We start from the raw sequence: 27,047 nt of genomic DNA, 5'->3' as shown, positions 1-27,047 counted from the left end.
TTCCTGTTACTAATTTCCCCTCGGTCAGTCCACAGTTGTGCTTGTGCTGCAGTCATATCATTTCTCCTCCAAAAGGTCAGACAGAGCAATGGAGACAATAGATTTGATCGTGATACTTGAGCTGTAGAACACAGAAATATCCACAATGTTCAACATAATACAGTTACAAATGGATTCACCTACAGTATAATACAGTTGACATGCTGCTTTTCTTTCATGTTAGGCATAATTAAAGTACAGACTTCTGTGGATTATTCTAATGCATTACATTTACTGATAGCATGTACTGGGCAGATTTTTGCATTAAGTACTGATTACATTTTGGTCCCGTTAATATAATTGTCGTTCCTTCTCTACAGCTATATTAAATCAAATGTGTGTTATTGCATAGTTGTGTATCTAATTGACAATCTGAAAATCATTGACATTGACATGGATTACATTCAAGTGGACAGTTTTGTTTCTTTGCTCACTGAAGCTGACCGTTGAGCGGCCCGACCAAGCAAGGAGGCAGAGGCAGAACGTCCAAAATACAACCCGGTGTGGTCATTTATTACTCACGGGCACATGACACAGCCTCAATCTCGCTGTTCACGTGAGCACAGTCACCAGCCAAAAGGATCTCACACCCCAAACAAACAGGAAACACAGAGCCTAAATACCCACACTAATTAAACCAACAAGACACAGGTGAGGGGGGAGGAGACAACACAGGGCACCAGGTGCACACAATCAACAGCAACAGACATGGGGAAAGGGAACACTTTTCAAAATAAACCACATGTGCAATATTACAAGGCCGAAGCCGTCAGTCCACAGTGATGAAGTTACCTTCGTCACAGTATTACACTGTATGATTACATTATTATGATACAATTTAGGATGATGAGAAGCTTTGAGCGAGCAGCTAACTGCCAAGACTAGGGAACTCAGAGTGCTAAAATGCTAACTCATTTCTGTGTTCAGGATTCATTCCTGCAGTGTGTTGTGTTTAATACTTGTCTGCCATTATCCTCACTACATTGAACCTTTTATAGGATATGATATTATATAAGGATGGTAGGTAAAAAGCACTGGTGTGTTAGTTTAATACATTCTCTCTCTGCTCCAGCTTTAAGTACACCTCAGTTGGTTTTATAAACCCATTCTCATCAGAGGATATTACAGACTCTTGCTCCTCTCGGTACCTATTTCACTTGGTTATTGCAGCATGAAGTATTACGCCATTTGAGCTCTAATCAAATTAGTGAAATGAGAGGACATATAAGCTCTGACCAATGTGACAACACATTAGAAAAGCCATTTTGGTGCTTGAGGGTTTGGTCTGCTGAACTGAGCTTCACCAGGTGCCAATGAGAGGGTAATACAAGATAAAACATGCCTATCATATCCCCTACTTCACATTTTGGGTAGCATTTATTAAATGCCATAAACATTTGATAATTTCTTGCAAACTTTTCTAAATGACATGGCTTTTTCTGATCTTACATATTTTCTAAAAATCCTGCAAAAAACTACCCAAGATGCATTAGATGTGACAGTACACCATGATCATGATGAAGGTGCAGATGGAAAATAACTTATAGCTAAATCTGGCATAAATCATCTCATCTTTTTTGGAAAACAATGTATTTTATGCATGTGATTGTTCAGCTTTTGTTTACTTGCTGCGCCTCTGTGAGACCTCTGAACAACAATATGGGTTTGTGAAGTCTACTCTTAAATCTACTCAAACTAGCGTGTCATTATTTGTCTCTCCCCAGCGATGCTTCACACCGCGGGGGACCAGGCCACTCTGGAAAAGGTGGATCAAGGTGAGGAGATGCCTCTTAGGTGCTTGCCACACGAGGACGATAACGGTAGCGGACCACAATCGTTATCAAAAAAGTATTCCGTCCATACGCAACAGGCACCAGAAACGTGTCCGTTCACACGAGACCGCTCAAAAGCGCTGGAGACGCTGTAGTACATATGCCAGGCCTGTAAGTGGCGCTGTAGTCTGCCACAAAAGCAGCGAAGAAGACTTCCTGCGCATGGTTGCCATGGTTGCCCTTGTGTTTATTCTCCGCTCTTTTTCTCCCTCCCCGAGGCAAGCGCTGTAACTCTCCCGTAGTCCACCAGCAGATGAAAAACACCCACCTCTCCGCCTCCTCCAAGGAACGAGGGAACCGTGCGGCAGAGTTTCAGTTCGATTTTTTTTCGCCGGTCAACATGTCCGTTAAAGTTGAAATCTTCCGGACAAAATTAGAAAAAAAGTGCCGGTCAGAGGTCTTCTTTGTTATTTATTGAGCTTTAAAACAAATTGATAACGACACTATATAATAATAAAAAACGGCGCCTCTCTTTTCCTCCCCCTCTTCTGAGAGCCCAGCAGCTGATCTCTGAGCAGGAGAGGTGGGGAGAGGCGGGGCTATTGCGTCATCGTTATCAGGACATGATCGTGTAGGCGTAAACACGGAGCCGTTTGCCCCCCCAGAGCGTTTCGTTTGCAGATCTACCTAGGGACCCGTTATCATTTTCTGCGTTTCCGTGTTGGCCTCGTGTGGCCGAACCGTCGATTTGATAGAGAACTGTAGCGGATATGACCGTTATCATCCTCGTGTGATTGCAGCCTTAGTGGTTTGAATATTAAATGTGTGTGCATGTGTATGCCCCCTTACACCAGTGGTGGTAGTAACTAAGTACATGTACTGTATTTAAAGAGGCCCTGTCATGCCTTTTGGGGTTTTCCCTTTCCTGTAGTGTGTCATATAGGTTTTTGTGCATGTACATTGTTTTCAAAGGCTAAAATCACAAGTGGTGTGCAATATAATGCATCAATCCTTATTTTTATAATATTGACTTTAAGTATGTTTTAAATGCAGGATTTTTGCTACTTCTTACTTAAGTAAAATATCGTAGTACTTCTTCCACCACTGCATATACCCTGTTCACATTACTCCTACATAGAGACTTTTTCTGTCGATGATATAATGCAGACAGTGTGAGAGTGCACACACATATAAAGACACACAGGCTATGAGTCTCTCTTCATCAAAGACTCTTACCCAAGAACTGACTTTGGGACTGTTAATGGTCAATGCTGGTTACTAAGGTGATCAACCCCACATCTTTCTAAATGTAACATTTGTGAGGGCTTTGGCCTTAATTCTCTCATATTTGTTCACTGCTACACTCTGCAGTAACTTTTCTCTTTGTATTTAACGGTTAGCTTATCGGATTCTGCCTTAATGTCTGCCTCTCGTTGAACTTGAACTTGTTTTTAGAGCAAAGTCGGATTTGTCTCACTTGCAGCTAAGTCTGTCGAAATGCAAAGACTGTTTTTGCTAAGTGCAAATGAGAGAATGATTTTATGGTAGCTGTCTGGAATTGCCTTAGGGAGCATTTAGCTGTAATAGTAGAGTGCTTAAAATGTGACACTGCTTTTGCTCTTTGCACAGAGACATGTGTGAAGACAAAATGTTGAGCCCTTTAAATAATGCTGTGTGTGTGTGTGTGTGTGTGTGTGTGTGTGTGTGTGTGTGTGTGTGTGTGTGTGTGTGTGTGTGTGTGTGTGTGTGTGTGTGTGTGTGTGTGTGTGTGTGTGTGTGTGTGTGTGTGTGTGTGTGTGTGTGTGTGTGTGTGTGTGTGTGTGTGTGTGAGGAGAAAAAAGAAGGGGAAAGATGTGAAGAAGCCAGCATAATAGGACTAGAGCTAAACCTTATACTTGAGGTTATGACAACAGAAATTTTTTGATGGCATTTGGTTAAAACAGAACTAATCCCATAATCCCTAAGGGCATGTGTACACTTTTTTTACAGCTATAAAACAAGATATCACAACAACGTATGACCGCTGTTGTAAGACTGGCTCGCATCGCCCTCTTGGAATTGATTAGCATTTTATACTATTTTTAATATTTGTTATAATATTTGTTTGGCTTTGTTTTTTTACCTCTACTACCACCCAGATGATAAAAGATAAAAGTGCAACATCCAGTGTCCGCCTGACCAATCTTCTCAAACAAGAGCTTTTCTGTCTTTTTTATGATAGTTTTCCCGTCCGAAACACAGGGTCAAGAATAAACGTATCCTCTAAAGCAGCGGTTTTCAAAGTGTGAGGCGCCAGAGAGCTTCAGGGGAGTTCACAGCGTGAGAAAAACATTACGAGAAACAGTGAAATCTAGCTAGTTAACTTCAGCTAACTTTATGCGAGCGGCAACATGGATCGATTTTTTGTGAAGTTCCCTAAAGTGAGAGAGGAGACAGCGTCTGGCAGAAAACGGAGGAAGTCTGACTACGATTATTTGAAGCTAGGATTTTCATGGACCGGTCCTGGCAGGGGCGGACTGGCCATCTGTGCGTTCTGGAGAATCACAGAACGGCCGGTCGTCAGCGGGCCGTTATTTTCATTTGAATAATACTTACTTTGATCAAAAGCAAGTACCGGTCAAGGCTGCAGCCAGAGGATGATCTGCGTTTATTCCTGTCTACATTGCATCCCCGCATCATCCGCCTGTGCGCATCAAAGACGCAGACTCATCGTTCCCACTAAAGTAGGGCAGTATGTAATAAGGAAGCAAAGTTGACATTCAGTGTGTCGCCGGGAGCATATAAGGATTCATCCAAGATGTTGAAAATGTTAAAAATGAAAAAAAAAGTTGTTGTTTAATGTTTTAAGGAGGTGACGCTACTCAGCCAATGAAATCGGTGCAGTCAGTGAGTCAGCACGATAGATTCAAACACAGAGACGAGACAAGAGGAGAGAAACCCTCGGAGTAATTTCAAATGGCGTGCTCAAAAAAGAGAAAGGTAGACAGAGCATTTCATGACATTTTCCCTCTTTGAAATGCAATTGAGTAACCCTGCATTATAGCAACAACAACAACAATAATAATAATAATAATAATAGAAATAATAATTGGGATTGTTCTTATGTTTTCTGAGGGGAGGCTCACCTTCCCACACTTTGAAAACATCTGCTCTAAAGTATACACTGACGTGCGCTCAGAAAATAAACACTGGCTGCAAGGCTTTCTCTTCAGGCGGCATGCGCTCTTTTCTCACTATAAAAGATGCTAACGCTTCGCTATGTGGACAGGCCTTAATGAGCGCGACACACATCACCACAGTTTATCACAAAACAAAGAATTAAAAAACATAACTCTCAGTTTTGGTTAACAAATACCTTTAACTGTCAGTTGCTACTGCTGTTTTTTCCTTTTTCTTACATTTGCAGAGTTTTTCCTGGAAAAGTGGAAAAACTTTACGGAACGGTGATGTTTATTTAATGAATGCTTCCCTGTTGTGTTTGATACTCTTCGTGTCGGTATTAATGCATATGTTTTTGTGTGTGTGTGTGTCAGTGCTGGTTCAGCTGCTGTTGGAGCTCCAGAGCGAGCTGTCATACCGGTTTGTTTTGGAGGAAATACACAAACAGGTGAGGCAAACACATTTAGAGAAACACGCCCGCTCATCTCCACATGCAGCTGCAGAACACGCATCAACATCTTAAAAATATTTACCAGCGCGTGTGAAATCGAACAAGCTTCCCGGGGTTGTTTAGTAAACAGATAGCGTGCTCCTCTCCCTCTTGCTGATGTTTTGTCACCCCTGGGGAAGGTAGTTGTGCAAAAGCCTCATTCAGCAGCTGAAAATAATAGAGCTGTGTGTGCTGGTGACGACAGGAAGATACAACAGGAGGGAGAGGTGCAGACAGTTCCCATGTATGCTGCTTGAATAGAGCCTGATTAGAACATTTTCAAGAACATTTATTTAGGGACCCTCTTGAATGTTGTCACGAATACTGGAAATTTCTGAAAACAATTAATGACAGGGATGTTTCTCAGGTTACCATCAAAAAGGATTGGGAGTATAGGTGGAAAGGTGAATGGAGAAGTTAGCATGGCAAAGGCTCACACGAACAAAAGTAATGAAGTAAAAAGCTAAGGTTAGGTTATAAAGCAGGGCTATTCAATTAGTTTGGAATGGGGCCGGTTGATGAAGATGATCCAAAGCAAGGGGCCGGGAAAAAGATGGCTTGAAATATGAGCAATCAAATTAAGAGCTTCAGATACAATAAATACTACAACAGCATAGTGGAGTGCATATATTGTGTTTAATTACAAACAACATAGCCCCAAGGCCTTTATAGATCTAAATGGCAAGTTCAGAACTCAGTACATGTGAAGCTAATTTAACAACATCATTACATTTGATTTCATTTAGGTGAAATGATCTAATCATTCACGCAGAGATGCAATAAATGACAGTTGTCACTACAGTAGCTAGCAGGTGGGTTCGAAACCCGAGCCCGCTGAAGTTTTCAGGCATTGTCTTACCCTCTATCTCTCAATTTAACACCCTCTCTGGAATAAAGGAACTCTGGCCCAAAAATAAATAAAATACAATTTGATTACTTTTTAACATTATACTCAAAGGGCCAGTAAATATCAACCCGGGGCCGGATTTGGCAGCGAATTGAATATCCCTGCTATAAAGGAACTTCATCACGGTCACATGACTTCATGTCACCACCGCTAAGCTAAAAGCGGCTAATGTTCGGCCTGAGGACGTTCAGTAGTGTCATTAAGACACTCGTTAGCAACCGCCATTTTTAAGACATATAAAAACTTCAGACCAGTGGGGTATTTACTGACCTTTTTTCAGGCATCTAACCAAAAACATTGACATTTAATTCACTTCAAGAAGAACCCAAAAGTGCTAAAATTTGTAGATTAGTTCTAACTAAATTCCCGAGTTAGGACTACTCGATTGGTGTGTCCAAGTACTTGCTTCCACGTCTGCTCGAAAAGCGTAGATTTAAATAATCCTACACAATGTCATAGACACTCTGTGTAGCGTATCTGCTTGTTCATCTTGTGCCGTATACCTACAGTATACTGTATTCTCTGAAGCTTTACATTGTTGTATATCAAGTCTTTTTATTTTGTGCTCTACTTGCCCAGCTGAATGACCAGTTCAATATGAAGAGTTTCCTGCCCACCTTCACCTTTTTGGGGAACCTGGTGGAAGCAGTCCCCAACGTGGCCCAGAGTCTGATGACCCAGTATGGTGAGGCACATTTCACAGTTGTATTGTGACAGCTATAATAAGTGTATGATAATTTTTTCCTTCATGATGTCCTTATTAATCAAGATGCACTAAAGCTGTAAAATGTGGAGTGTTAGATTCTGCTTTGGTGTCAACATTGCTTTGTTCTAGTTCTCTTACACTGACATTTTCAAACTAAAAAAAGCACAAGTTAGTACGCCGTACGCAAATGAAGACACAGCAGCAGTTTTTAACAAAAACATAAATAACAACTAATGCTGCGTTCAGACCGGAGGCGATGCGATGTTTGGGGGCGGCGGGATTACATGTAAAGTCAATGCAGGGACGCGGACAGACGCGAATTCGCTCCGACGGCGAGCATGAAGCGGTGGACGCGGCGCGAATCACGCGATTAAGGCGATTGAACTGTCAAACGCGAGAGTTCAATTTTTTCAACTCGAGCGTCAAATTCACGTGACGCGTTCTCGCGGAAGCCAATCAGAGGTGAGGATCTCAGCCTGCCGTCACTGACGTTCAACCAGAAAACATCAGCCATTAGCTGTTAGCAGTTAGCACACAGAGATCACAGCTCCTCATATCTGTTCACAAACTGCACAAAAGTGAAACAAGTACAAACCACAGACTGTCTGTGTCATGGCGAATACAGTCGCTGGTTTATTTATGTCTGTAGGCCGTTGTTATGAGTGTGGAGTGAGCATATACAACGTTAGCTTAGCCTGGTCGACCCAATCTCCATTCAGAAAACAAGCATTTTAAAAGGTGTTTCGCCTGTCGTCTGTCTGCAGACTTGTCAAGCATTAATTCATGGTTTACTAACCGGTATCAGTATGTTGTTACGTCCGCGTCATTTAGAAACGTGTATTACAATTTAATCACAGTAAAATATGTTCATTTTTGTTGTAGTTAGCTCCCGAGCCAGCGCGTCTTGTTTGAATGATGCGAGTAAACACAGCTGGCAGCCGTGGCGAAACTCGAGCGATTAGAGCGAAGCGAATATTCGCATCGCGTCCGGTGTGAACAGACAATTAGACTAGAGTGATGCCATAGGAGCGTTTAGAGCGAAGCGAATGTTTGCATCGCGTCCGGTGTGAACGTTGCATAAGTGATCAGCGATTAGTTACAGAGCCTAAAAGACAAAAACAAGGCATATTGTCAGCCAATCATATCATTTTGCCTTGTTAAGTTTATAGATACTGCACACAACAGTGATGTCATTACTGAGAGATTGACATTGAGACCCCGTTTACACGAGAACAAAACGGGCTGGATCCCCATAGTTCCTTTTGCGTATAGCCCTTTCATTTACATGAGGCCGTAACAAAACAATAGAAACGGACCCCACAAACGATAACGGGTCCCAAGGTGGATAGATTTGCAAACGAAACGCTCTGGGGGGTCCAACGGCTCCGTGTAATCGCCTCTATACGATCATTTCCAGCGTTCTCGTGTGAACAGACACGTCAAATGAAATGAATACGTGTGAACGGAAGACTTTTTTGAAAATGCATACTGTGCATAAACGCAAACGTTCCCGTGTGAGAAGCACCTTAGAGAGTTGCATATTGTTTTGGGGAAGAACAGAGACTGCAGATGGGAGTAAATTGTTTGGTTTTGTTTCAAAAATAAACTAAGTTTGGATAAGGTGAGATCCCATCTTAACTGTTCCATCAATAAAAAATCAGATCTAAATATGATGCGTCATTCACCTGTAGCGCTGAGATCCAGAAATATATCAGAATTCACTTTGAATGCAAGAGAAGGATATGGGACCATATTTAATTTTCAGCATCCCTTGTTCTGTGTGCAGAGGGAAAACCGAAATTCAATCACCGCTGCCGATTTTGCCCTTTTCTATCACATCCCTAATGCAAAGAAATGTTTTCTCTGTGTCCAGCTTTGGAATGTTCTTCCCCTTGCTCTACTCTGCTCCACTCTTTCTACTCTTTCGAGATAGGAAGAAATGTTTCATATCCTTTCCCCTTCACTCTCTCAATTTAATCTCACTAGCTGCAATGACCTTTTCAATTACGCTCCGGCTGCTGAGAGATACTTTAAATTCTATCTGCATTGCCAATGCCACTCCAGCTGAAAAACCCACAAAAGTTACAATAACATGCAACCTTTCCCCTGAAATTGCCAATATATATTTATATCTTCATATCTATGTACAATACTGCAGGGCAGAACGTCAAAACACCTCCCACACACAACTGCCGCCATTTGATCTCTGCTACAATCACCTGTATGATGTCGGCCTGCTTAATGAACCGTGACTCCACTCTATTTTGAACCATTGTCGTTGTAGCGGCCAAAATCATATAGAACTAAAACAGATAATTAACTTAAAATAATACAGCCGCTGAGGCACTAGTTAGCAGATCTTACGCAGGGCAATGATCCAGGTCCAGACAAGATTCTTTTATTCCTATAACAAAATACAATAAACAGGTTTCCTATATCTCTTTCCTTAAGCCTTTCCTATGGCTTTCCCCTGTGTGGCTTGAAACACCCTGGTAAAAAAAACATTTGCCTACTAGTGCTCTGTCCCCCACCACCCACCTGTCTCCAATATATACAATTACACCAGGTGCTCCAATCACCCACTGCCCAAAACATGCCTTCAAAATAAAAGCATAGAAACTACTTTAACTTATGACACTAAGAATACATATAAATAAATGATAATAATAATAAACACTATAAACAGCAAGAAAATAAATGTTACACTATTAAATAATATAAAGAGATATATATAGCTCCAACAGTCTTTATTCATTTTCTACATTGAGAGACACACAAAAAACAACACTTAAATAACAATGTAAAATATGGATGACAACAATGCTTAAATAAATAATGAAATGATGAAGACTGACATGACATCATTCAAATACAAGTAAATACAGTCAAGACAAAATCTTGCATAAAAGACTTTTTAATTCTTCATTTTAAAACAGTTTTCTGTGTTAATTTAATACATAGAAAGACACAAGAAACAACACACAAATAACACCACAATTCTTTTAAATAAATAATTGAATGGAGAAGGCAACGTCTGACATTAAATCACTTAAATGAAAGTAAATAAATAAAAAATAGTAATAAAGAAATAATATACAAAATTATAATACAGTGTATACATAAATAACAACAAATAAATATATAATCAATGAATATAAAAAACAAACATATATATATATACCGTAATTTTCGGACTATAAGCCGCGCCTTTTTCCCCATTTTCCGACGCTGCGGCTTATATAACGGTGCGGCTAATCTATGGATTTTTACAGCTAACGGCCACTAGGGGACCTCCTAAATCTATGGATTTTACAGGTTACAGTCCACCACCTTTAACTCTATGGGCTCTATGGCCGGTCTGCGGACCCCCACCTTTAAGCGGCGGGCTCCAGCAGGAAAAGCTGGAGGCCGGAATAGAGTGAGACAGGTAGCGCGCAAAAGTAAAAGTGGAACCGAGAGTGGTACGAGAGACAGAACGAGAGCAAGACAGACAGACATTACGAGAGCGAGACAGTTTGTCCCCGTACCACTGGTTGAAAACCACTGCTGTAGATCACTGCCGGTACGTGCGCTGGGAGCGCACCGTTTAAGTTTGAAAGTTGAAAAGTGTGTGTGTCTGAAACGCTATGTGATACAGTACAGTTTACACAGCACATGTTCTGTAGCTACTATTGCACTAAATGCTAACACTTGAATACGTTATGCAAATATGCAACTTGTTTGTTGAAATGTTAATAAATGGGAGCTTCCTCAAACAGCCATCTCTTTCCCGACAATCCCCTCTGTGCACGAACCCTTACATATGGTAATTAAACATTAAAACACCTGCGGCTTATATATGTACACATCATTCAATTTAGCTGCTGCGGCTTATATTCAGGTGCGCCTTATAGTCCGAAAATTACGCTATTAGTGCTGTCAGTCGATTAAAATATTTAATCGCGAATTAATCGAAAATTAATCGCACATCTTTTATCTGTTCTAAATGTACTTAGAGGAATATTTTTCAAGTTTTTAATACTCTTATCAACATATGAGTGGACAAATATGCTTTATGCAAATGTTTGTTTATTATCTGGAACCTCTCTCCCTCTCTTACACTCTCTCCCAACCCTGTGTACTTCTTTGCACTGAGCCAGTTGCTCAAACAGACAAGCCTGTTTACAGTGGTCAGCGAAATGCCGCTCTGTCTTCATAACAGTCAAAGCAAGTTCCCACCTAGGGTCAAAATAATGCGCTGTGATGTGCAGTCGACACATTGGATGCGATCCGAATGATCTAACGCATCCCCTCGTCCTCCACAATGTTAAGCTGTAGCACCCATTTAGCTATCGCTGTTGAAAGCTTGCTGCTCGTAGACGCTGTGTCCAGGCGTCTCCCCGGCACACTTTTAAGCGTGGTCTGCCGCAAGCGAGCGGCAGGAGTGGGGCTGTCAGCATCAGCTGGGTGTTTGGCTTACTGTTTAAAACACCTTTTTTTGTATCCATATCTCTCGCTGGAATCTCCTTCCATCCAACTAACAACAACAACAACGTCAGGACTCTGGGCTCTGAAACTACGGGGCGGGCTGAGGGCAAATACACATGCGTTAATCGCACGTTAAAATAATTAGTGGCGTTAAGAGAAATGTGCGTTAATAACATGCCCTAATATATATTTATATATATAAATATAAAAAATCATCAAATATTTAATGAAATGCAAACAAAAAATAAAGGTTACCTTTTCTCTGTTTAACGCTTCAGAAATTTTCCATAAAATGCATAAAAGGCTCCCAGATATAATTACCGCGACTCCACTCTGTTTAGTAACTTTAATTAACTCTGTTTGCTAGCTTTAATTAACTTCAAAAGTTCAAGTGTGTTCGTGCCTGAATGCCTGTTTTTAGAGTTTGAATTTGAGCAAAAATAAGCAGCATAGTTTTCTTTGACTATGCTACCTGTGTACACCTTCATGTATTTTCATGAGCTCAACCAGCTTCCCTGAGCTGCTGCCAGAGGTAGCGGAGAGTTGTTTCGATGCTGATGCAAGATGTGGGCTACCACTATTGACTGTGTGTGTGTGTGTCTGCGGCCTGTCACTCAACACGTCTCTGTGGGGCTGTTTGGACTAATGACAACAGCACGGCAACGACAACACGAAGCCCAGAGAGCCCAAACCTCTCTCCCTCTGACTCGCTGTCTGTATATCCAACGGATTAACCCCTCTGTTTTTCTCACCCTTTCACTTTCCTCAGCCTGAATCTCGTATTCTCTCTCTTCCCCTCCTCCCTTACTCCCTTAGGTCCTAACTGAGATTGGATACAGACAAATTGAGTGCGCAGGGAAGGAAGATGAAGCATTAATGGGATAAGAAAAGAGGAAGGCAGCCAGATAACAAGGAAGATAAGGGAGGGGATAGCACACGCTTCAGTGTTTCTGACAGGTTAAGTCATTAGGGACATCATATCTCTGATAACAATACACACTAATGCATCATTTTGGCAGATCAGACTGAACTTCTAGCTTTATTACTGTGCCGGCATCTGAAAGAGGGAAAGGCATGAATACCAAAAGGATTTTGGCAGGAGGGGGATTTATAGGGCTGGGTGCAAAACAACAGTGAAATACTGTAGATCCCACTAGTGATGGAAGAAGTACTCAGATCTATAAGTAAAAGTAGCAATACTAAATTGTTAAAAAATGCTTTGTCCTGCATCCAAAATCTAACTAAAGTTTCCCCTTCACTGTAGTGTCTTATATTTAGTGCATGATAATAGTCTGCAAAGGCTAAAATACCTGTGTTTCTATGCTACACACTCCGCCCCCCCCCCCCTGCCTGAAACACCTCCATTGGATTCCTTTGTTTACATTCGTAACATTGTGACATTTTCATGTTACACTCGCGCTTCTGCATGTGATAGGCTAATTAACCTTCTTTATGTGTCTTCGTGTCTGCAAATCATAAAATATGTAAAAAAACCATTAAGGCTTTTTATTTTCCTCTTGCCTTTCACCACCCTTGCTGTAAATTGGGCTCTTTCCTTTACATCCTCTGCTTGTGGAGGTCTTATCTCCCTCCCCCTCTCTCTCTCCGCTCTCCCTCCACTCTTCATGCCTGGCTCTCATCTCTGCCGCCTCGTATATTTTGGTTTAATCAAACATGTCTGGGAGCTTCTCCTCCCTCACGTGGGTTTTGATCTGCTTCACAGAGCGGCTGGGCTCCAGCTTCTTCTCTTTTCTTTCACACTCCACCTCCAGCGCTGCCCTGTACTTAAAACATTGTTTATTTTTGTTCTCAAAGACACTCTCTTAATCTTTTTTCCTCTCTAGCCACTTCTGTCTCTGTCTCTCTGTGACCTTCCATTTGTTCGTTTTTTTCCGAGCATTTGCACCCAAATAAATCAAGAATTTATTATAGCTGTTATTTAAAAGCTCAAGGTTATCTTTGCATTAAAAGAGCTGGGTTTTTTCCCCCCCACTTTGCCAGCATATTTGTCCTTGTATACAATTGCAGCGTTTTGCTGTAGGCATAAACCTTTACTTTAGCTACCATTTGTAAATCTTTTGACTTGATCTCTTCGTTGTTGATGTGCTCGTAGTAGTAGTAGTAGAACCTTTATTTATCCAGGAAAATCAATTAAGAACAAATTCTTATTTACAATGATGACCTGACAGGAGGGAAAGGCTTCCTGAGGGGATGGGGTATGGGAGGAAAATAAATAAAAAGACAGACTCCGGGCACTACACAGCCCAGGAGACAACACAAACACATAGAGCAAAGATGACAGGCATAGCAAACATACAAAAACTCTAAAACAATATTGCTGTGGTTCAATCAGTCATTCAAATCAGCATCAGGCAAAGCAGCTACATGTGTGTACCAGGGTGTCAATAATAGTGACATTGAAGGTGCGGGGGGAGACAAAGGTTTTCATTTTCAACGTTTTTCGAAGGACATCCCAGCTATCTGCTGCTGCAAATGGAAAGGCGGAGCGGCCAAAGGATGGGCTTTGGGGATCTTTAGCAGGATGCTTGTAACTGCTCGTGGAAAATGTTTCTTCTCCTGAGCTATTTAAGATGAACAGTGTCCCTGCTGTTATTTTTTTATAATTATTTTGTTCTTTCTATTTTCATTAATCATTTTTAGGAAGTGGCGTCTCCGGAGTATTTGTGTTGGGTAATCTATGATAGGTCTAACCCATACAGCGGTGGGGCTCAAGTCAGTATTTGCAATGTAATTACATACACGCTATATCGCCCCCCTTGACAGTGAAACGCCACGCGTGGGGTTTAGATTATTTCCCTGTCTCAATCCAAATTGAACTGTATGAAATAAAAAGGCACATTTGTCTTGTAGTAAATAAAAAGGGCGACCTGGAGCCAATCCTGCAATTTCCCCACAGGTGAAAGAGTTGACATGCTGAAAACCCAGCCCCTGCAGGGGGGTCTGTTTTTTTTGGAAATACTAACATAAAATACACATTCTAGTACTCTCTTGAGAAGAAAAATAAATACATCTATTACTACACGACATATTAATACAAAAAATGAATGCCTTTTTTGTTACTTTGTTCTGAAAGCTGAACCTGCTGCTCCTCACAGAGAGAAGAGGGAAGAGGCTGTGAATGACTTTACTTTGTGGATAAGGGTGGATAGCCCCCATTGTTCTGTGTGTCAAAATGAAAGACAGCCCACACACCTATCAACCATCAAACCGTCGGGTCTTATTTCATTACGTGTTGATTGTATCTAGGGATGGGTATCATTAAGGTTTTAACGGTACTACTACTTTTAACGGTACTCTTATCGGTTCTTTTGGCGAAAAAACAAGGTAAACTAACTAAACAAATTTTGAACAAAACTAACATTGCTTTTTATTTAAATTAAATAAATAATATTTCACATCAAAAGAAACAACAATGCTTTAACAAATCGTATTAAATAATGTGATGACAGAATAGCTGAAACTTTAACAAAAGAAATAACTCAGTTTCCTCTAATCATGAACCCATGTTTGTATAATTGTGTTAACTCCGTGTGTTGCTACTAGCATACATAACACCTGACGTGGAAACGTTACTCGTGGATGGCGGGGGGGGGGCTACAGCGCTACCAGAAAGACAGTCGAACCCGGTGCATTCCTCCGTCTGGATGTGGAGCACTTTTGCTAAATGTTTAGACAAATTGCTCGTGTTACCGCCCTTACATTCTAAACTCTTATTGCACTTTGGGTAACGAGAATTGTCCACATCGAGGCGGGTAAAGTTTAACCACACCTTGGAGCGCGTTCTCTCGTCATCCCCCCGTGTGTGTGTGTAAACTGCCCCGCCCCCTTGCACACAGACGGGAGAGAGAGATCTCTCGACTGGATTGGAAGGATCGAAAATACTAAAAATAATCATAGACGCATTTTGCAGTCTTTTTGCGTATTAGAAACGGAGTTGGCGACACTAAAACTGCAATATAATGTTTGTGTAGCAATAATACATACAACATTTATTTTGTACATGTCTCCAGTACCGATACAAAGACCAATATTGTCGGAGCTTAACGGTACCACGGTCTTTAATAATTCAGCCCCGGGGCCCGTTTAATACCGGGGCTCGGTACCCATCCCTAGTTGTATCCATGGATGTATAAAGAGTAGTTCTACCGCAAAATTATTCTCCGTCGGGACTTCCTGCAACAACACCACGCCGTTATCTTGATTCTGATTGGCCAGAACACATTAGCAAAGATGTTTTATTGACAAGACGATCACTACGTGACAAAAGTTTTCAAAACCGTTTCTAGTCTTCGGCATTTCCAGACAAGTGGCTGCTGAAATCAATCTTACTAACTGCTGTCTGTGTGATTTACTCTTCGTGAGTTGGCGGACATTCTTTTGCTTACTGTAACATCATTTTTCAGGGTGGGGCCAAGGTGGGGCTAAACAATTTCTTGGTATGGCTGTAGCCTACCCCAGCCATACCCTGGAGCCGCCACTGATTTTAGGATCCACAGTTAGTTTTATATACGGAAGAGGATTAGGGCCACATGATTTTTTTTTTGTTGGAAGGATTTGAAAAACGTTTTTTTTTTTTTGTTCGGAGAAAAAAGTCAGAATTCTGACTTTAATCTCAGAATTCTGACTTTTTCCTCAGAACAAAAAAACATACATTTTTTTGGGAGAAAAAAGTAAGAATTCTGACTTTAATCTCAGAATTCTGACTTTTTTCTCAGAATTCTGATTTTTTTCTCAGAATTCTGAGATTAAAATCAGAATTCTGACTTTTTTCTCCCAAAGAAATGTATGTTTTTTTGTTCTGAGGAAAAAGTCAGAATTCTGAGATTAAAGTCAGAATTCTGACTTTTTTCTCAGAACAAAAAAAACAACATATTTTTTTCAAATCCTCCCAAAAAAATAAATAATGTGACCCTAATCCTCTTCCGTATTTATACATTGTTCACTTTATTGCAGTTCTTTTTAATGTATTCACCTCCCTCCATCGTGTTGATTTGAATCCGAAGATCTGAACATGAGCCCGTCCCTCTCGACCTTCTGAGCCAATCACAGCGCGATAATGACCTGCCTTCCGTTTCAACCACACTCCTTCCGTTTCCACTATACTTTCTCTCACACATACATGCATTCTTCTCTTGCATTCATATATTGTCTTTATACATACATACATTCTTCTCTTGCATACATACATTGTCTTCATACATACATACATACATTATTTATAATATTAAATGTAAACATTGAATGAATGTGCATGAGAGCAAAATGTATAAATATGAGCATTAAAATATATGAATATGAGAACAAAATGTATGAATGTGTGAGTGTAAATATATACGTGTGTGAGAGTGAAAATGTATGTATGTAAAAAGAGAATGTATGTGCGTGAGGGGACCAGTGTGAATTACAGCCTGTACGGCCCCTAATAACAATCAATACTGTATATAGTAAATGTGAGGTAAAGTGTGTCACCAATTTAACCGGTTAAAACTCAAAGTGGCGATGAGGTCTTAAAATGTATGGAAAGGGTCTTTTAAAAGGAATTCAATTTGACTTCAGGATTCCTCCATATACCCCGTAAGTGAATGTCTCTCCCTCCCCGCATCTGTCTAATACTCTTACCCACTAGCTTTGTCTTTCCCCTTTCTTGCCACTCTGAATCAGAGAGCCAGCCCATGGGTTTCTGGCTCCTGTCTGCTGCGCTCAATGTAGAGACTCCTACCCTACCCCTAAGAATTGTGTTAATCTCCTTTTCTCGTTCTCTCTGCCGAGCATTTTACTGTGTATTTCTTTCAATAGCCCATTTTCAATCCTCTCCTCCACATGGCAACTTCCCCTCCAATGCGGACTCATGTTGCTATTGTCTGTTTGCTCCATTTTCATTGTTACAGTTCTTTACCTTTAACGCTCCTCTGGGTGTCTTTTTCTGCCCCCCTCTTATCTTAAAATATTTGTATCTGTGAGACACACAGCTAGATTAAACTCACTTTACCCGATTTGTTGCAATGATATGTAAGGTATGTTTTCGGTACGGGTTGCATCGACCCAGTTTCCCCTCATGATTACGTTTATCCTCTTCAAGAAGGATTTATCGTCATATGCACAAAGCTACAGTGTAGAAATGGCAATGCAATTCTTCTAACCTGAGCTCCTCCAACAATGCAACATATATAATAAAATACAAAATCAAAGTAGTGCAAAAAGTCTATATACATGTCAATAGAATATGATATGTACAATAAGAATATGAAATAAAATAATGTAAGTTAAGATTAAAATTAAATATGGTTTATTGCGGTGATAACTATTTATATAAATAAGTAGATTGCAACAAGGCAAGGCAATTTGATTTATATAGCACTTTTCAGCACGTGGCGATTCAAAGTGCTTTAGAGATTAAAAGCAAAAGACATTTAAGAACAAATTCAGCATAAATACATTATTACAAGTTTAAAAACAGGCATAAAAAGCAAAGGTAGTGAAATAAATTCAATAATAAACACAGCAGCAGGTACAGAATACATGACTAAAAAGGCATACTGTAGTGTGAGTATGGGCAGCTCAATTAAAAGCAGCGGCAAATAGGTGCGTTTTTAGTTGGGTTTTAAAAATAGGTATTGTTTCGGCGGACGTGCAGGTAGTTCCAAATTGTTGCGGCATAATAACTAAAAGCTGCTTTTCCATGTTTAGTGGTTATTCTCGGAACAGAGAGCAGACCCGACCCAGAAGACCTGAGACTCCTGGACAACAGGAATGTTTATCGGGGCACTTAACAAAGCTCAGGTGTTTAGCAGTCGTATGGCCTGTGGGATAAAACTGTTCCTGAGTCAGGTGGTTTTTATTCTGCTGTTTGTTTGCTGATCCGTCTCCTATCTCCTTCCCTCAGTTCCCCTTCTGGAGCAGCTCTGCTCAGCCTTGCTTTACCCGGATGAAGCGCTGAAGGCTTCGGTCCTGCATGTGTGGTTCAAACTGTTTGGGACAGCGGGGGGGTCGGCTGCCCAATCCCTGCCCCCCGCCATCAGGGACAGAGTGTGTGTCCTGTTGCTGCAGACACTGGCCAACGCCGGATCCAACCAACTCATCAACAGCTGCGTTGGTGAGAAGAAAAACACGTCACTTTTTTTGCGATCCTGAGCAAAATCAGGGTTTATTGTTTATGAATATATTCTTCTTGAACTCCCTTCATGACTATGAAGTGTTTGAAGAGCGAGCTTTGTGACTTGTTCCCCCTTGTTTTGGTGTAAAGTACTGGAGAGCATCATTAGTGGCCTGGATGAAACACGCCTGGCCTCATTTAGATTCATAAAGCACTACAAAGACTAAGTGAGATTGAAATGCAAGGTTTGAAGTTGGTAGGATCAATACAGCATGCATGGCTTAAAAAATACAATTATCGAGCCAAGGTAAGGGGACGATGTTATTAAAACTGGAAGAAAATGTGGGCTAAGCACAACAGCAACTAGTTTAGTGACAACGTAAGGAACTGGCTTCTATTGAGTTTGTTGTCACAGTGTTTCCCACAGATCTGAAATATACTTGTTCGCCGGAGCCTCGCAGCGGAGTTACTGCGGAGCGCATAAAGCAGATCCTTCACGCGATAGCAGAGCGACCAGGTACAGGAGGGGTAGTTAATCGATCGCGGATGGCGTCGTGCTTGCGGACGGATAACAAAAGATTAAACCTAAACCCAAAATATATGTCATATGTATTATTGCCACATAAACATTATATCGCAGTCTCAGTGTCGCCAACTCCTTTATTTTTCGCAAAAAGACAAAAAAATGCGTCACTGATGTATTTTCGATCTTTCCAATCCAGACGAAAGATCTCTCTCCCCTGTCTGTGTGCGAGGGGGCGGGGCCGTTTACACACACGCGGCTGCTACATGCATGCAACACAGTGAACACACACACACACACACACGGCAGGGATGGCGAGGAGAACTAAGCGCCCCAAGGTGTGGTTCAATGTCTCGAGCAATTTGTCTAAGCATTTAGCAAAAGTACACTGTACATTCAGACGGAGAAATGCACCGGGTTTGACCGTCTCTACGGAGTTAACTCAATTATAAAAACATGGGCTAATGATTAGAGGTAACTGAGTTATTTATTTTGTTAAAGTTTCAGCTATTCTGTTTACAGTTCTGTCATCAGATTATTTAATAAGGTTTGTTAAAACATTGTTGTTTCTTTTGTAAATGTTAGTTAATTTAATAATTAGGGCCGGGACTTTAACGTGTTAATTAAGATTAATTAATTACACAAAAATTAACGCGTTAAAAATATTAAGGCATTTTAATCGCGCTTATTTTTGCACCGCTGAACGTTTCTCACGGGATGAGTTTCAGGCGTACCGATTATACTGGAGCACCAGCAAAACATATAGCAGCTAGCGTGGAAGCTAGCGTGGACGTTAGCCCGACTCCGAGTACAAGGACCCACACCCAACCCACACTCAACCAGATGACTGGTTTCAGGGCCAGGATAACTAAGTCCACGTCTGAAAAAATAACCAGCTCGCTGGATTGCACTTGACTGTAAACCACTTGGAGTGGTAGAAGATAAGGGGCTGCAAAAGTACAAATTGCATCGTGAAATAGGGCCGTTTATTACAAACCGTTCGTTTCTACCGTTTGTTTATTTTTCCTAGTTTGTCTCAGCAACTGGCTGAAAGAGAAGAAGTAGTCTTAGAGGTATCCTGAGGCCAATGGGCTTGTTACTGAAATATTGATCAAACAGTGGCCTATGCAACAGACAGATTTTATTTTTCATCAGGATATTGGAAGAATAGGAGGGATTGAGGTCAATATGGCACTTTTTTATTTTATTTTAAATGGTACAGTACACTTTATGTTGAACTATTTATTATGTTGTTGGTGCAACTGGCACTTTATGTTGAACTGTTTATTGTTTTGGCCAAGGTTATTGAGAGGGTTGGACTGAAATTGATTGGATCTTTTAAATCAACTGTTGGTAAATCAACAAAGTCTGTTATGGCCTCTGAAGCAACAGAGAGATGTTTTCTAATAGTCAGGGTTTCCAATGTTCTGAATGTACTTGAAAGTATTGTGTTTTACTTAAAAAACAAAGTGTTATAGTTTACAGAAGGTCTACCTACCTATAGGCTACCTGAATCTCTGAAATGTACTATATTCCTAAATATGCTATTGCTACACTTTATGGCAAAAATTGCACTCTTCTGTTGGTCTTGGTTAACCAAGACCAACAGAAAAGTGCAATTTTTGCCATAAAGTAGCACCTTGGAAAAAAATAAACAATGTTTTGTTGCTTAAGTTTATGTATTCAGTCATTATTCAATGGTTTACTAAAATCCATGTGAAAAAAATTGCTTCTCACTGTTCTCAGATCAAATATTTATATGTGATTAAAAATGCGATTAATTTTGATTAATTAATTACAAAGCCTCTAATTAATTAGATTAATATTTTTAATCGAATCCCGGCCCTATTAATAATATATGTATTTTTGAATCAAGTATTCATCTTTATTGTCTTCATTGTTAGTTTCCACATGCCTAATACAACCTCAAGCTAATTCTAAAAGTTGATGGCTAAATAAGAGCGTTTGAGAAATTGTGCAAGGCATAATTGTCAGGGTTGAGCAAAGCAGGCAGGGCCCAAATGCAGGTTTAAGAGATAATACCTTTATTTCAAGGCTAAACGTAATATACAGAACTCTCCCCCGTGAACACAGTCAACAACATCAAGGAATTAACAATGACAGACAGAAAAACCAGAACTTAAATACACACAAGACTAATCACACAAACAAGACACAGGTGAGGAGGGAGGAGAAAACACAGGGGCACCAGGTGAACACAATCGGGTAATCAGCCGGAGGGAACACAGAGGCCGTTTCTCAATCGCGAGGATGCTTGCTTGGTAGCACATGTCTTCCGAGTCACTTGCTTCAGAAGCTAGGCAAGAATACTTCCTGGCATTCGGAAAACTAAGAGTGGAACAGGCGAGCAAGTGTGCAGGTGTGCGTCATATGAGAGGCCCCGCCTTACATTTTCCGCCACGGATTTGGGGAAATTGGTCCGTGCGCAAAGCATTGTGGGGATTTTAAGGACGCGAAGTCTATCCATGTGCAGCCTCGAAATTACCCCCAAACCGAGGACGTGGCCTCGGTGGAATTCCAAGTATGCTGGAGATTGGAACAGTTCTTTGGCGGCACTCGATGACGTAGTATCCTTGAAATATTGGCTTGGAAGCCAGTTTCCTCGAGATTGAGAAACGGACAGAAACAGAAAGCAACAGGCAAGACGGGGGGGGAACACTTTTCAAAATAAAACAGGAAACCAAAAACAGATCAAGACAAGACGAGACATAACACAGACAGATCGTGACAATAATAGTCCGAATGGTCGATTAATCGTTTCATTAATCGATAGATGAATCGATTATCAAATTAGTCGTTTGTTGCAGCCATAATGAAAACCAAAATGGAGTTATTAAAAAGGAAATGGAGTCATTATCCTCTAGAAGTGTGAAGTTTTTTTCATCACTGTATTAACTTGGGAAAGAGTCAAGAGTGCTTTTAAATTGAGTTCAAGGTTGGTTAACTCTGGCTTTTAGAAGAGCTGCCTTTGAGCTTTTGCTGTTGTTTGGGTAATTTTGAAATGATTTAATCTTATTAAGCTTAACCTCACCATCCCGGGTGAGTACAGCAACATGAAGGGATTAAAAAGGATTATTATACTTTTTCTTTAGAACTGTATTATAAACAGGGAGTTTAAGACGTTTCCATGAAATGAAAAGGTGCCTTTTATAATGTTGCTTTAACTTATAGGTTATTTTTTATGTTTTTTAGGCGCTTGGTGTTTTGTTATCTTGCTTACGGATGTCCTGAAAGGAAAAATCCACACTGCTTGGCCACATTTATTTGCTAATATACAATTATTGCATTGTTTGTTTTAATCCTGACTTGTTTGTAAATGTGTTAAATCTTTTTTAGTGGATCCTTTTCCCAAGATTTTCTCAAGACTTTATTATTTCATGCATTATCTGGCATTCATCTGTGTGTGTCTTCATGAATGTATCTATAACAATAGAGTGGTGCAGGGGTGATATCTTTTTAGACATCGAGTATTTTTAAGCAAACAATGGGATTTTTCCATTGGATTTTGGAATATTTTATTTACATATATTACATATAATCTTTACATATTAACAACCCTTTTTTTTTTTTTAGCAATCTCCATAAGTAGCAAGCGAGTGTTAGGCTATAACTAACAAGATCCCAGTTGCATGTCTATAGTTTAATAGCCTCATTTAGTCTCTAGTTTTAATGACGTAGAACAAAAATCTCTTCATATGGTGTTAACCACAGAACTTATTTCTGGCATTTAACCAAAAATAACTATTCACAAAACCGTTGAGTCAAGCAAACTGGAAAAGGCTTAAAATACTAACTCACTTCCAGGTTTTAAGACTAATTCCTGCACCAGTTTATTATTAAGGATTTTCCAAAGCAGAATATTAATCTCTGTCTGTTTTCACATCTTGTCTTTGGTCCGTTAGACCTGCTGTGGCTGCTGTTGCAGAACCAAGAGGCAGTGTCAGTTCTGATAAGCAGCCCTGGTGATCTGATCCCGTGCCATGAGAACCAGAACCTCCGTACCAACAACGAGCAGAACCTGAGCCAAAACCAAGAGCAACAGTCCCCGGACCAATCCCCTCTGCCTCTCATTCTGAAAAAGGTCTCTGTCCAAACACCCTGCCCCCGTCCCCAAGACCCACATTCTGACACTGACCATAATCATAACAAGCAGTTCTAATCCTGGATTTATGTGCCTTTGAATCGGGATCCAGGGAGGGTTTACGCTGGGCAAATATTTGTGCTTCAGTCTGGGAAATCAATGCGCAGATTACATCTCGATAGATTTTCTCAGTTATGACTCACAATACAGCACAGCGCATGACGTGAGGGCTTTATGTGAGGATTACCATCACCCAGATGTGTTTTCTGCCAATAACGTTATTATTTTAATGTTTTCTAACGTATATTCTACCAAATGAATGTCCGGTTCAATTATCCAATCCAATCATATTAAAAACAGAGGGTTTACCGAAGTGCTTCACAGCCACATAACATTATAATAAAATATAATATTACATTAATAGAGAAAAAATAAACACATAATAATTGATAAAAGGCACATAAGGGCTATGGACAGACAAATAAAAGCATAAAAATCGATAAAACATAGCTCAGACTGACTCGAAAGCGAGGGAAAAGAGTGATTAAATTATAAGCAACTCTAGGGAAACTTCAGGAAACTTGGAAAGCAAGAGGAATTTTAATTAAATGTTGTTGCAGATGCTACGACCAACAACAACGCAGTAAAGCACGCAAACTGCAGCAAACGACTCCCTAGCTAATATGATGATTCCCTTTTCTGAGAATAATGTACTTTTCTAGGATGGATTGTGTTGTTGTTGGCACAAAACGATGCCATAAACAGCAAACTGAGTTTTCTCAGGTTTTATGGAAAGTGCCTATAAATAACTAATGCATCCTTATTCAGGGGCTTTTTCTTCACTCGTCCCTAGTTAGTTCTAATATGTGACCCGCTCTATCAAAATCAGTCGGAAGTCGCAACGGCTCATTTAAAAGATAAACGTGGATTTGCATAAAAAACTATTTGTTCGGGGGTTCGTTTTTTGTTTGTTGATTTTAAACAAACAAAGTCTTGGCTTTCAGAATATGCAACTTTGATTTCCAAACTCACGATAAATACATGTTTGAAGTTTGTAAAGGGAAGATGACAGGCAATCTGCTCTTCCGCAGTGCCGCCCCCCTCCCTCCCTCCGGCTGACATTATGAATGTAAGCGTAGAGTAATCATAAATAACACGGCAGGGTCCGTTACAGTTTGTTTTCTTCTGATTTAAATTAAACAAAATCTTGGCTTTCGGAATATTAAACTTGTTTCGGTAAATTCAGATGATAAATACAACTTTGAAGCTTGAGACAGCATGATTACAAGCGGAGAGCGGAGTAATGTAACGTCACAGCAGGCATAACAACAGCCGGTGTTTCTTGTGGGGGTTTCCCCGGGAAACAAACGCAATACACACAAACGCAAAAAGACACAAACACACACACACGTATACACACACACACACTCGCGAGCTTCCCCCAGACCAGTGATCCAAACGAAAAAATCTTCCCTCCGTAGTATTTTGGCCATTTGCTAATAACCAATCAGATCGATGGATTCCAGAGAAGAGGAAACTTTGAAGGCCTTTTTCTCAAAACGATGACTCGTGACAGTCTTTATATAATGTGACATATTTCGCTTAATATTTGGAGAGCAACAACAATCCTGATATCATTAGAAAGCTAGGAATCTCCTCTTTCCAACAGTGTATACAACTCAAAATGTGTCTTCGGGTCAATGCGACTGATTTCGATAGAAAAGGTCACATATATAGATCAAATAGGCCTCGCTCATACAGAAATGTAATTAATATAATGACTTTTAATGGACACTAATCGGATGCTTTGTTTTAAAAATTAAACGGCTTTATTGTCAACAACTGCAGCGTAATGAAACGTTTTAAAAATCCCGGGCTCCAACAATGCAACATACAGAATAATTAAGACATAAAAAGAAGTTAAACCAGAATCAGAAATCCTCTATTCATCCCACAGCGAGGCATTCACACTGTTACAGCACAGGGGACAGCGCAGATAAAGGGAAAATACAACAAGTATTTAAACATATTAAATAAAGAAGCACACGTTCATAGAATACAAATCTAATAGAGACAACTCACGTGTTTCTTTAACATGTTTATTAGAAGCAGCATATAGTATATCATCACTCCAGAGATATACATAGCACGATGAGTGATGATTGAATAACTAACCCCCTGAGCCTACAGGTGGAAGCTGGGGTGGAAGCTGGGGTGGTGGTGGGGCAGGCGAGCAGCAGCAACGTGGAAGTAGCTGCAGCAATAGCAGCAGCAAGCAAAGCATAGAGAGATATCTGGCAGGTTCAATAGAGCGGCGTATTAAGGAGACTCTGTTTGGTTGGTTGTAGAGTGGCAAGGGACATTATGAATGCAGCATAAGTGCTCGAGTTGACTGCCTGAACTAGCTCGCAGGCTTCAAGTTGACTGCCTGAACTAGTTCGCAGGCTTCGAGTTGACTGCCTGAACTAGCTCGCAGGCTTCGAGTTGACTGCCTGAACTAGCTCGCAGGCTTCGAGTTGACTGCCTGAACTAGTTCGCAGGCTTCGAGTTGACTGCCTGAACTAGCTCGCAGGCTTCGAGTTGACTGCCTGAACTAGCTCGCAGGCTTCGAGTTGACTGCCTGAACTAGCTCGCAGGCTTCGAGTTGACTGCCTGAACTAGCTCGCAGGCTTCGAGTTGACTGCCTGAACTAGCTCGCAGGCTTCGAGTTGACTGCCTGAACTAGCTCGCAGGCTTCGAGTTGACTGCCTGAACTAGCTCGCAGGCTTCGAGTTGACTGCCTGAACTAGCTCGCAGGCTTCGAGTTGACTGCCTGAACTAGCTCGCAGGCTTCAAGTTGACTGCCTGAACTAGCTCGCAGGCTTCAAGTTGACTGCCTGAACTAGTTCGCAGGCTTCGAGTTGACTGCCTGAACTAGCTCGCAGGCTTCGAGTTGACTGCCTGAACTAGCTCGCAGGCTTCGAGTTGACTGCCTGAACTAGCTCGCAGGCTTCGAGTTGACTGCCTGAACTAGCTCGCAGGCTTCGAGTTGACTGCCTGAACTAGCTCGCAGGCTTCAAGTTGACTGCCTGAACTAGCTCGCAGGCTTCAAGTTGACTGCCTGAACTAGCTCGCAGGCTTCGAGTTGACTGCCTGAACTAGCTCGCAGGCTTCAAGTTGACTGCCTGAACTAGCTCGCAGGCTTCAAGTTGACTGCCTGAACTAGCTCGCAGGCTTCAAGTTGACTGCCTGAACTAGCTCGCAGGCTTCAAGTTGACTGCCTGAACTAGCTCGCAGGCTTCGAGTTGACTGCCTGAACTAGCTCGCAGGCTTCGAGTTGACTGCCTGAACTAGCTCGCAGGCTTCGAGTTGACTGCCTGAACTAGCTCGCAGGCTTCGAGTTGACTGCCTGAACTAGCTCGCAGGCTTCGAGTTGACTGCCTGAACTAGCTCGCAGGCTTCAAGTTGACTGCCTGAACTAGCTCGCAGGCTTCAAGTTGACTGCCTGAACTAGTTCGCAGGCTTCGAGTTGACTGCCTGAACTAGCTCGCAGGCTTCAAGTTGACTGCCTGAACTAGCTCGCAGGCTTCAAGTTGACTGCCTGAACTAGCTCGCAGGCTTCGAGTTGACTGCCTGAACTAGCTCGCAGGCTTCAAGTTGACTGCCTGAACTAGCTCGCAGGCTTCAAGTTGACTGCCTGAACTAGCTCGCAGGCTTCGAGTTGACTGCCTGAACTAGCTCGCAGGCTTCGAGTTGACTGCCTGAACTAGCTCGCAGGCTTCGAGTTGA

General features: G+C 41.1%; 1 protein-coding gene across 3 annotated transcripts in view; it reads left to right on the top strand.

The window, feature by feature from the left end:
* The window catches only part of mei1 (meiotic double-stranded break formation protein 1), a 130,357-nt gene that overhangs the window by 2,621 nt on the left and 100,689 nt on the right, over nt 1–27,047 (top strand). For all 3 annotated transcript variants that reach the window (XM_079642566.1, XM_079642565.1, XM_079642567.1), the window contains 5 exons: nt 1,764–1,814; nt 5,345–5,418; nt 6,947–7,052; nt 18,445–18,654; nt 23,101–23,279. In XM_079642566.1, coding sequence (XP_079498692.1) covers nt 1,764–1,814; nt 5,345–5,418; nt 6,947–7,052; nt 18,445–18,654; nt 23,101–23,279 — 620 coding nt within the window. The remainder of the gene's footprint in view (nt 1–1,763; nt 1,815–5,344; nt 5,419–6,946; nt 7,053–18,444; nt 18,655–23,100; nt 23,280–27,047) is intronic.

Source organism: Notothenia rossii, assembly GCF_949606895.1.
Source record: "Notothenia rossii genome assembly, chromosome: 8".
In the NCBI taxonomy this organism is placed as follows: Eukaryota; Metazoa; Chordata; class Actinopteri; order Perciformes; family Nototheniidae; genus Notothenia; species Notothenia rossii.
The sequence above is the reverse complement of the archived record's forward strand: the minus strand, read 5'-3'. Positions and strand labels throughout refer to the sequence as shown.